The sequence below is a fragment of the Eleutherodactylus coqui genome, chromosome 6 (genome assembly GCF_035609145.1).
Source record: "Eleutherodactylus coqui strain aEleCoq1 chromosome 6, aEleCoq1.hap1, whole genome shotgun sequence".
NCBI lineage: Eukaryota > Metazoa > Chordata > Amphibia > Anura > Eleutherodactylidae > Eleutherodactylus > Eleutherodactylus coqui.
The window spans coordinates 31037255-31049083 of NC_089842.1; the positions used below are offsets into that span (position 1 = coordinate 31037255).

An 11829-nucleotide genomic window follows, 5' to 3' on the forward strand; every position below is an offset into this window, starting at 1 on the left:
CCAGTACTCTACCCTCCCAGCTCCCCACGTATGTCAAGTGTCTCCCTTTGGGACGCTACATGTTAGGCCGCCTGTAGATGGCCGGGTTGGATCCCCCTGCGAGAATTCTCATAGCGGGATGTGGACCAGTGCCCCTGCAGAGACCTGCGGCTCACCTGCTCCAGGCACTTCTCTGTGATGTGTCGGCCGCCACCCAGCCGGCGCATGTGCAGAGCAGAACCGGCGGGTCTCTACTGACATTTCTGTGTGGGCGTCTGCGAGACCCGCACAGAAATAGAACATGCCGGAATTTGTTTTCCGCGTGTGTTTTGACGCGGACAAATCGCGGCTGTGTGCATATGATTGCGTGCATGCATCCCACCGTGGAATTTCCGCCCGTGTGCAGGGGGCCTAAGGAAAGCATTTATCTCCACAGAGATTCAAGCTTCAGGGCATGGTAATTCTGTAGAATCTGTGTGGGTCCGAATACAAGGAGAGAACAACAGAAAGGACACTATTGTAGGCATTTACTATAGGCCACCAGGTCAAGCAGAAGATATTGATGAACTCTTTGTACATCAGATGGCCAAGCTCCCCAAAAAGTACACATTATGATCATGGGAGATTTTAACTTTCCAGACATTTGTTGGGAATCTCTCTCAGGTAAAAGTAATGAATCCAACAAATTCTTATCCGCTCTTGTGGACAACTTTATCTTCCAAAAGGTGGAAGGGAAAACAATCTGCGATTGCGATCTGCTATCTTGGGCCTAATTCTAAGGGCTCCTGCAGACGGCCAGGTGGGATCCCGCTGCGAGAATTCTCGCAGGAGGATGCGACCCGTGCCCCTGCAGGGACCCACGGCTCACCTCCTCCGGCATCTTCTCTCTGCTCTGGTGCAAAGCACACATGCGCAGAGCAGAGCTGGTGCGTCAAGGGTGACGTTTCTGTGCGGGCCTCTGCGAGGCTCACACAGAAATAGGACATGCCGCAATTTGTTTTCCCTGTGAGTTTTCACACGGTCAAATTATGGCTTTCTGCATAGGATTGCACAAACCAATGCAATCCTATGGCAGCGGGCACGAGCGGAAATTTCCGCCCGCCTGTATTCACCATTATCAACAGTAAGGCTTCAAGTTTAAATTTCAGAAAGGCAATGTGGAAGGATCCATTGGATGGATGTTCTTAAGGACAGAAATGTCCAGGAAGGTTGGGAAATATTGTGAAGTGAGATTCTCAAAATACAATCGTTAGCAATCCTTAAAAGAAGGAATGGGATGCATTTAAAGAGACCAGGATGAATGAACACAGAACTTGCACATATGCTGAAAACATGTTTATCAAATGGAAATAGAATTCTAAAGACGAATACAATGAGGTCTGCAGAAACTGTAGGGCAAGTATCAGAAAAGCTAAAGCTAATAATGAATTGAGGCTTGCAACAATGGCAAAAAGCAATACAAACAATTTGGGGGGTATGTCAAAAGCAAAAGAAAAGTCAAAGATGCTATTGGATGCTTACAAGATGAAAATAGTAAGTTGGTTAAAAATGATATTGAGTAGGACAAACTTCTTAATTTCTATTTTGTATCTGTTTTCTCTCAGAAAGTAAATGGAACATTAACTGGTCTTTCCTGTGCTATTAAATGAATAAAAAAATGCAGGTTAACTATAAGCAGAGATGGTGAGAGAATACTTACCTACTTTACCTAAATTCAAGTCCCTAGGTCCAGATTAAGAGATAGTGAAGGAAGCAGCAGAGGTAATTGCTGAACCACTCACCCTAATCTTTGAAAATACATAGAGAACTGGAAAAGTCCCAGAAGATTGGAGAAGGGCAAATGTTGTCCCTATCTGCAAAAAAGGAAAGAAGGTGGATCCAGGAAACTACAGGCCTGTGAGCCTGACTTCTATACCGGAAAAGATCTTTGAACAAATTATCAAACAGCATGTATGCAAGTACTTGGATAAAAAATAGAGTAATTAACCTGCATGGGTTTGTAACAAACAAGTCATGACAGACAAATCTAATTTCCTTTTATAACAAAATCACCAACTGGGATGATCAGGGAAACACAGTGGATGTCGTATATCTTGACTTTAGTAAAGCATTTGACAAAGTATCTCCCAATCCTTTTTGAAAAAAAATGACCAAACATGGGATTGACAAGGCAATTATTAGGTGGATTCACAACTGACTGAGTGGTCATATTCAAAGAGTGGTCATAAATGGCTGCACATTCAATTGGAAGAATGTGTCAAGTGGGGTACCACAAGGCTCTGTCCTGGGTCCAGTGTTGTTCAACATTTTTAAAAATTATCTGGAGGAGGGAATTGATGGGAAACTGATCAAATTTGCAGATGATACAAAGCTAGGAGATATAGCTAACACTAGAGAAAATAGAGAATTCAAAAAGATCTATAAAAGCTTGAATAGTGGACGGTGACTAACAGGATGGTATTTAACAAAGAGAAATGTAAGGGGCAAGAAAAATGAAAAAAGCATATATAGAATGGGAGGAATTGAGCTAAGCAGCAGAACACATGAAAGAACATAAGACTTGGGTATACTAATAGATCACAGACTGAACATGAGTCAATAAAGCGATGCAGCAGCAAAAAAGGGAAACATAGTTCTAAGATGTATTAAGAGAAGCACAGAGTCTAGATCACGTGAGGTCATTATCCCCCTCTACTCTTCCTTAGTCAGACCTCATCTGGAATACTGTGTCTAGTTCTAGGCACCCCAATTTAAAAAAGACTTAGACAAGCTGGAACAAGTTCAGAGAAGAGCAACCAGGATGGTGAGCGGTCTGCAAATCATGTCCTATGAGGAACGGTTAAAGGATCTGGGAAAAAAAGGCTAAGAGGAGAGTTAAAGGGTTGTCTCGCGAAATCAAGTGGGGTTATACACTTCTGTATGGCCATATTAATGCACTTTGTAATATACATCGTACATTAATTATGAGCCATACAGAAGTTATTCACTTACCTGCTCCGTTGCTAGCGTCCTCGTCTCCATGGTTCCGTCTAAATTCGCTGGCGGCTTGCTTTTTTAGACGCGCTTGCGCAGTCCGGTCTTCTGCTCTGAGCACAAGCCGCTTCAGTGTGCTCGCCGCTACAGCTCTTCTGCGCATGCGCAGACGAGCTGTATCTTCTCGGGAGCGTGCTGGAGCGGCCATTCTGCTACCATCCTCTCTTAGAGGAAGGTGCAGAGCCGCCCAGCCGTGCCGAGAAGCCGCCCAGCAGAGCCGCCCAGCCCAGCCCAGCCGCCCAGGTAAGTGATGGGTGATGGACTGACGGGGGTGACGCGTGACTGACTGCCGCTGTGGCCCCGGAGCCTACCGCTGTGGCCCCGGAGCCTACCGCTGTGGCCCCAGAGCCTACCGCTGGGCCCCGGGGCCTACCGCTGGGGAGCCGGGGCCTACCGCTGGGGAGCCGGGGCCTACCGCTGGGCCCCAGAGCCTACCGCTGGGCCCCGGAGCCTACCGCTGGGGAGCCGGGGCGTAGCGCTGGGGAGCCGGAGCGTAGTGCTGGGGAGCCGGGGCGTAGCACTGGGGAGCCGGGGGCTAGCGCCGGTTACCTGCTGCCTGGCGGTGGGAGACTGGTCGGCCGCGTTCAATCCCGGGGTCCGGTCGGTGGCTGCGGGGCGTCTGGTTGTCAGGGAGACACAGCTGGTAGCGTCTCGGGAGCGCGCACGTCGGGCTTAGTAATGTATGCTTAAAGGAGATGTCTCGAGGAAGCAGTTAATTTTTTTTTTTGCCCAGTCCCCCCCATTAAACACACATTACTAAGCCCCCCTGTAAATGACATTTCTAGCTGGTTCGTACTTACCGTTCCAGCGTTTCAGCAAGTTATAAAAGTTTCCTCAAGATGGCCGCCGGCTCTTTCCCAGTCGCTCGCTGCAGCCCGACGTGCGCGCTCCCGAGACGCCGCCAGCTGTGTCTCCATGGCAACCGGACGCATCGCAGCCGCCGACCAGACAGCAGGTAACCGGCGCTAGCCCCCGGCTCCCCAGCGCTAGCTCCCCCGGCGCAGCGACAGCCCCCCCCATCGCAGCGACAGCCCCCCCGGCCTAGCGCTAGCTCCCCCGGCGCAGCGACAGCCCCCCCCGGCCTAGCGCTAGCCCCCCCGGCGCAGCCCGGCGCAGCGGCAGCCCCCCCCGACCCATCACTTACCTGGGAGGCTTCTCGGGGCTGCTGGGCTGGGCTGGTCTTCTCCGCTGGGCAGCTCCAGTTTCTGCACCTTCCTCTAACAGAGGATGGTGCAGAATGGCCGCTTCAGCGCGCTCCCGAGCAGTGACAGCTCGTCTGCGCATGCGCAGAAGAGCTGTAGCGGGGAGCACACTGAAGCGGCTCGTGCTGAATGGAGAAGACCGGACTGCGCAAGCGCGTCTAAAAAAGCAAGCTGCCAGCGAATTTAGACGGAACCATGGAGACGAGGACGCTAGCAACGGAGCAGGTAAGTGGAATAACTTCTGTATGGCTCATATTTAATGCACAATGTACATTACAAAGTGCATTAATATGGCCATACGGAAGTGCTGAACCCCACTTGGTTTCGCGAGACCACCCCTTTAATTAGGGGGACTGGGCAAAAAAAAAAATTCACTGCTTCCTTGAGACAACCCCTTTAATAGCTTTCTACAAATATCTGAAGGGCTGTCACAGTGCAGAGGGATCAGCCCGATTCTCATTTGCACAAGAAAAGACTAGAAGCAATGGGATGAACCTAAAAGGGAGGAGACACAGATTAGATATTAGAAAACTTTCTGACAGTGAGGGCGATCAATGAGTCGAGCAGGTTGCAACAGGAGGTGGTGAGTTCTCCTTCAATGGAAGTCTTCAAACAGAGGCTGGAGAGATATCTGTCTGGGATGATTTAGTGAATCCTACATTGAGCAGGGGGTTGGACCCGATGACCCTGGAGGTCCTTTCCAACTTCACCATTCTATAATTAAAATGCAGCACCTAGAAGAAGTTATTTTGCTGCAAAACTCGGCATGCAGTTACATCTCAGGTAGATATGTAAATAATTAGAGTTGTGGCGTGATTAGATGAATGGTCTTTTCATCTGAGGCCCTAAAATCGGTTCTACCCTTGGCCTATAAAAGGCTTTCGGTGGCTCCTTATGTGTAATGACCTCTTTTTCCGCTTGTGTAGAGCTTGTTGACCACTAGATGCCTCTACGACGCAGAGGAGAGAGGGGCGCACTTTTGGAATGTGAGAAGCTGGATGGCCATATCAACAAATTGCCCGCCACCGGGTCATTCTGACCAGACTGTTAGGATGTGTTGGGACTAGTGGATGTGTTAGGACATACAAGGTGACCTGGCTCAGGATATTCTCAACAGATTACCAGTGTAGGGGATCGTCTGATTGTCCGTCAAGCACGTGCATCTCCATCTGTTGCATTGTCCACAGGTGGCACCATTGCTACACCCCTGAGTCTGTCAGAACCATTTCCAGGCTTTGGGCTGAAGGATATTTGGTCTCACAGCACCTGACATCTACTGCCTATGACACCCACCAGCAGCTCTGTTTGTGATGTTGTAAAGAATGAAACTGTTCTACTACAGAGTAGAATAAAAGGGTGTATGCCTCCATACCTGCCCATATCATACATTTGTATCCAAGCTAGAGGCTGACCAACAGGGTACTAGAGTCTCCATGCCCCCAATATCACATTTTGCATCCAAACTAGAGGTGGTCCAACAGGATACTAGAATCTACATGCTCGCCTGTATCACATCTTGTATCTAAGCTAGAGGTAGCTCAACTTAAGCCTCCATGCCCACCTGTATCACATCTTGCATCCAAGCTAGAGGCGCTCCAACAGGGTACTAGAGCCTCCATGCCTGCCCATATCACATCTTGCATCCAAGCTAGAGGCACTCCAACAGGGTACTAGAGCCTCCATGCCTCCCCGTATCACATCTTGTATCCAAGCTAGAGGTGGTACAACAGGGTACTAGAGCCTCCATGCCTGCCCGTATCACATCTTGTATCCAAGTTAGAGGCAGTACAACCGGGTACTACAGCCTCCTTGCCCTCCGTATCACATCTTGTATCCAAGCTAGAGGTGGTACAACAGGGTACTAGAGTCTCCATGCCCGCCCGTATCACATCTTGTATCCAAGCTAGAGGCGGTACAACAGGGTACTAGAGCCTCCATCCCTGCCTGTATCACATCTTGTATCCAAGCTAGAGGCGATACAACAGGGTACTAGAGCCTCCATGCCTGCCTGTATCACATCTTGTATCCAAGCTAGAGGTGGTACAACAGGGTACTAGAGTCTCCATGCCCGCCCGTATCACATCTTGTATCCAAGCTAGAGGCGGTACAACAGGGTACTAGAGCCTCCATCCCTGCCTGTATCACATCTTGTATCCAAGCTAGAGGCGATACAACAGGGTACTAGAGCCTCCATGCCTGCCTGTATCACATCTTGTATCCAAGCTAGAGGTGGTACAACAGGGTACTAGAGCCTCCATCCCTGCCTGTATCACATCTTGTATCCAAGCTAGAGGTGGTACAACAGGGTACTAGAGCCTCCATGCCTGCCAGTATCACATCTTGTATCCAAGCTAGAGGTGGTACAACAGGGTACTAGAGCCTCCATGCCTGCCTGTATCACATCTTGTATCCAAGTTAGAGGTGGTACAACAGGGTACTAGAGCCTCCATGCCTGCCTGTATCACATCTTGTATCCAAGTTAGAGGCGGTACAACAGGGTACTAGAGCCTCCATGCCTGCCTGTATCACTTACTTATATCAGTGTTACAAACACAAAGAGAAAGGTGCATTCGATTCCAACAAGTACCTCTGGGGGAGGGATTGTTTTTGACAATAAATGCATATACTCTCATCACACCGGGAGTCTGTAGCAGATATACTGATCACTGGAGTGTACAGACGGAGCAAAACTTAACCCAACACTGATAACTGCTGCAACAAGTTATCTTAACACAACAAAAGCCATTGAAATGGCAAGAAAAAGTTTGGTGTTTCAGTTTATTCAACATGTTAAGTTAGAAGTTAATCTTTGCTATATCTGTAATCCTCTATATACGGTGTCAGAGTACGCTGCCTCCGGGCTGCTCACATCACGGGTCTCCTAACATCTGCTACAAACATCTTTCGTCATTGGAATTCTTTTAGAAATCAGGACATTAGGGTGTGGGAGAGTCCGCAGTAGTGCCAGGAGGAGGTCATGGGGGACATTCTATCCTATCAGGACAGTTACTCCCAGCAGGAGCGGTGCCAGGAGGAGGTCAGGAGGAATGTTCTATCTCATCAGGACAGTTACTCCCAGCAGGAGCAGTGCCAGGAGGGGGCTTAGGGAATATTCTATCCCAGCAGGAGCAGTGTCAGGAGGAGATCATGGAGGACATTCTATCTCATTAGGACAGTTACTCCCAGCAGGAGCGGTGCCAGGAGGAGATCATGGAGGACATTCTATCTCATTAGGACAGTTACTCCCAGCAGGAGCGGTGCCAGGAGGAGGCTTACAGAATATTCTATCCTATTAGGACAGTTACTCCAAGCATTGTTCTCTTTAAGCCTCAGAGGCTGCAGCTGTTTCCTGATGTGGTTCTATCACAGTACGATCACCCATCATGTGCTGCCCAATACTTATGCAAAGGAGAACTCCGTTGACTGGGGTGTGAGAGCCCTATAGTACACAGATATAGCTGAGCTTGGTTTTGTATTTAGCCATTAAAGTGATTGCCCGCTTACTGAATATCATCCCTTTAATATGGCTGCGTGTAGTAATATAATACACAGAGCTATACTTAACCCTCCATGGTAGCTGGGATCTAACACTGCAGCTCCGCTGTGGTCCCGGTGTTTGTTGTGACAGCTACCTGGAGTCAGGTGATTTCTGCCACCAATCAGAGGCTGCAACACCAGCGCTCGTTCTCCTATTATCAGCATTCACATCACAACATGATGCTAGGGATTCGGGAACGTAACGCTGCAGCCTCGATTGGCTGCAATGCTCACCTGACCGTAGCTGTCACAACAAACACCGGGACCACCGCGGGGCCGCAGTGCTGGATCCGGAGGCCGCAGATGGTTAAGTGCAGCTTGGTTTATGATTTTACTACAAGCAGCCCTGTGATGTCCGCTAACAAATGGTTTTATCGGTGTGCTTTACATAGGACTGCAGATCAGTTTCATGGTCTGTGTGTAAACTATCATGGCAATGTGCAAAGAAAAAGTTTGATGACTACTTCCAATTCTGATATATCTGTCAAATGATGTGACCCGTGTCTTAGTAATAATATAGTAGAGGGGACTTTGTCCCCACTGATCAAAATAATGGTGCTTTTGTGAGTTTCCATAGGACTGTAGATAAATCCACTACATTTGTCTTAACTTCCTGATGCACAAAAAAACAGCACAATGTCCACAACTACACATAAAGGATCAGCAGAGCTGAGATTGTCATTTGACACAAATCATGCTGATCACAAAATGCGAGCTTTTACATAGGACTGCAGGTAGACGTATGCTATTATGTCAACTCAATGACTTATCCCAATGAATGTAAAGAGTAACTGCACTTTTGATCAGTGGGGGTCCGGGTGATAAGTCCTCTACTGACCACTAAAATAAAGGGGCTGCAGCCCTCACTTGAGCACTGTGCCTCTTCGGCTGCCAGCTGCTCTCGATTGCTGAAGATTGGCACATAGATATCTATAGCAGCTGAGATGAGATGACAGGCAACAATAACAGCTGCAGGGGTACAGCGCTTGGGTGACTGCTGCAGCCCCTTCATTTCAACAGTCAGCGGGGGTCTCGGCACATGGGTGCCCACTGATGAAAACTTTTGACATGTCACTGTGACATGTCAAAAGTTTTTAAAAGTGCAATAACTTTTTAAACAAAACAAACAATTAACTCTTCTACATCTATGTGAAAACATATGAGTTACAGATGTAGCAGAGAAGAGTTTGTCATTTAACACAGCATCACAATATGTTTTCTTTGATTTTGTACAGGACTGCTACATGGGAAAATATACGTGCGTAATACGCTGGCTAAATATGCCTATGTGAGTGAGCCCTAAAAGGGCTTCTTACACGGCTTGTAGGTGTTCTCCTTTAAGGATACACTGACAGTGCCCTGAGGGTGATCCGACATAATGGAGGTAGTTGTCCCTTTTACTCCTGCTAGATACTGTTCTGCTATACGGGGCAGCAGGCTTCTTGACGCAGTCATCCTATAAACTTAACAGTATGGAATATCTTAAAGGAACAGTACGGCTATGATGGAGTTGATGACAGGATGCAGGCGTCATGTGGAAGTGAAGAAAACTTACCGGGAGTCACTAGAGCGGATAAAAACCATAGAAGTCCGGGGAGAGGTGCTGTCCCCATCCTGAGAATCGCAGGGAGCTCTCAGATACAGCCTGTGGACGCTCATATGTGAGAATAGCGGGGTTGGGTGGGGTGAGATGACTGGAACGTCACATTTGGCAGAGATTTAACAATACAAGTAAAGTCAGTGCTAAGGAAGTTTTACGCGTTGTCCGGCCCTTCCTGTCAGACCCCCTGAGAGAAGGCTGATCTGCTGTAATCTGAGGGGTACCTAGCAGTAAGTGCTTCTTTTCTCTACAGCGCCCCCACAGGGAAAATTAAGAATTACACAAGTCTTATAAAAGCACTGTGGTTAGTATACACCTTTATTTATTTACAGTTTCCTAATAGGGTTTATTAAAATAGGTTTTGTGATCCAGACATCCTCTAGTCATTAGATCAGAAAGTTCTGCACCTTTCTAATCGAATTTCTGTTTCAAGCATTTTCTATTTTCAAGACCTCTGCTTGCTGTCAGTGATAGGGAAGATTAATGGCTTTATGACTAATCCTAGCTTTGTGGGACCCTTATGGTCACACAGGGCACTGGCCACCAGCTTGTAGGTGGTGCACCAGGTAAATGTAGGCTGGGGGGGATAAATCCCCATAGCTTTGGCATAGTTCTGCTACTGTATTATGAGCTTGGTTCTGGTGCTGTATTTATGTTATGAGCTACGTTCTGATATTGTATCTATGTACGGAGGTTGAATTGTGCTGTATTTGTTTTGAGCTTGGTTCTGGTGCTTTTATGTATGCACTGAGCTTGGTTCTGGTACTGTATGTCTGTTATGAGCTTGGTTCTAGTGCTGTATATTTATTGAATAATATATTAAATATTCAAATAATAATATTTGAATGAGCTGTTGTGATGTGGGTATGCTGTTATTTTGCTGCCTAAGGGAGGATTCAGAAAAGCCATTTCAATCAACACGTCTTTGTTTGCCACGCACAAAGGAACATGCCTTACGGGTGCAAAAAGGGCAGTGAAATACAACGATGCGGGTGCAAAAAAGCATTGCTCATTCCACAAAAACGCAGCGCTCAAGCATGCACAAATATGCATACACCTGTGTGAAGCCGGCCTGACCTAGTACTGCCCACAGCTGATGGTTTGTTACAGTTGCATCCAGTGAAGACAGTCCTCTATGATATAAACACATAAGCATTTCCTTTGGCCTTGATGAAATCGGAAATGCTCATGGCATACTTTGTACTTACAACTGTAACACTTCTGCTCATATTTCCCTGCATTCATCCTGCAAACATTTGGCAAGTTCTCTTAAAGAATATATAGTTTCTGACCAGGCGTTCCAGTTATTCATACAGATCGGCAGGAGATTATTGTCATGGATATCAAGGTACGCCTCGGTGTCCATGGTTCTTGCCACTACAACCAACAGACTGAGATCATGCCACGTAAAACATCCCCAGGTCATAACAGAATCTCCACCAAACTTAATTGTTGGCACCGCACACTTAGGTCGCTTTCACACGGCCGAGAAAATCACACAATAATATGAACCCCATTGTTTTGAAAAATCGAGGCATGTCTTAGTTTTGGGCGTTCCCTCGGAAGGCATCACCCATTCTCAATGGGGCCAGCAAAGCATTGCACAGAGTAGGAGGTACACGCAAATGCGATACAATGTTTCCAATTGAAAACAATGGGAAACATTTGCCGATCCTGCAGCGGTTCACTATTTCCCCGCACTGATGCCAGGTATTTTTGACACAAACCGTGTTGCATCCATGGGGAAATCGCACTTTGGCGAGGGCCATATTGGGCCCAGTTTCAAGGCCCGATATTGTACTCACCCATGTGAAATTAGCCTTAGGTAAAAAGCGTTCCCTAGGCATCCTCCACACCCAGGCATGTCCACCTGATTTGAAAATGGGGTAGCGTGATTCGTCACTCCATATAAGATCCTTCTATTGCTTAACTGTCCAATGACGACGCTCCTTGCACCATCGTAGACGGACCAATGCCAATTCTTTCAGAGAATTTGCTAGACATTTGTAGGATGAATGAAGGTAAACACCATCTGAAGTGTATCAGACATTAGCAGACAGTATGCCACAGAGAGTATGCAATGTCATTAGGGCCAAAGGAGCCCCATTAAGTATTAATATATGGAAATGAATACTACTTTTTATTCTTGCTCAATATTGTTATTTGGATAGCGCCAACGTAATCTGCAGTGCTTTCAAGTAATGTATTTAGTACCCTCCCTCCAAGCTGCACACTCATTTTACTGACCTCTGAAGGATGGAAGGCTGAGTCGACCTTGAGCCGCCTACTTGAGCCATGCGGGGATTAAACTCGCAACCTTCAGGTCATGAGCGAGTGCTTAGGACTTCATGTCTGCTGCCTTAGCACTCTGCACTACACGTAGCTATATTAGTACTTTTCTGGTATCCCCATATATGTGACATTGGTGTAGCTTGTGCTGATGGGCCTTTGATACTAAAATCCTTGTTTTCAATACAG

The 11829-nt window shown here is 47.3% G+C and overlaps 1 protein-coding gene across 1 annotated transcript in view; it reads right to left on the reverse strand.

Moving 5' to 3' along the window:
- LOC136632004 (phospholipase A2 inhibitor gamma subunit B-like) overlaps nucleotides 1-9550 on the reverse strand; it is a 28170-nt gene extending 18620 nt beyond the window's left edge. Inside the window, exon 1 of the mRNA XM_066606537.1 lies at nucleotides 9307-9550. Coding sequence (XP_066462634.1) covers nucleotides 9307-9364 — 58 coding nt within the window. The 5' untranslated portion in view covers nucleotides 9365-9550. The remainder of the gene's footprint in view (nucleotides 1-9306) is intronic.
- Nucleotides 9551-11829: the final 2279 nt, after the last annotated feature.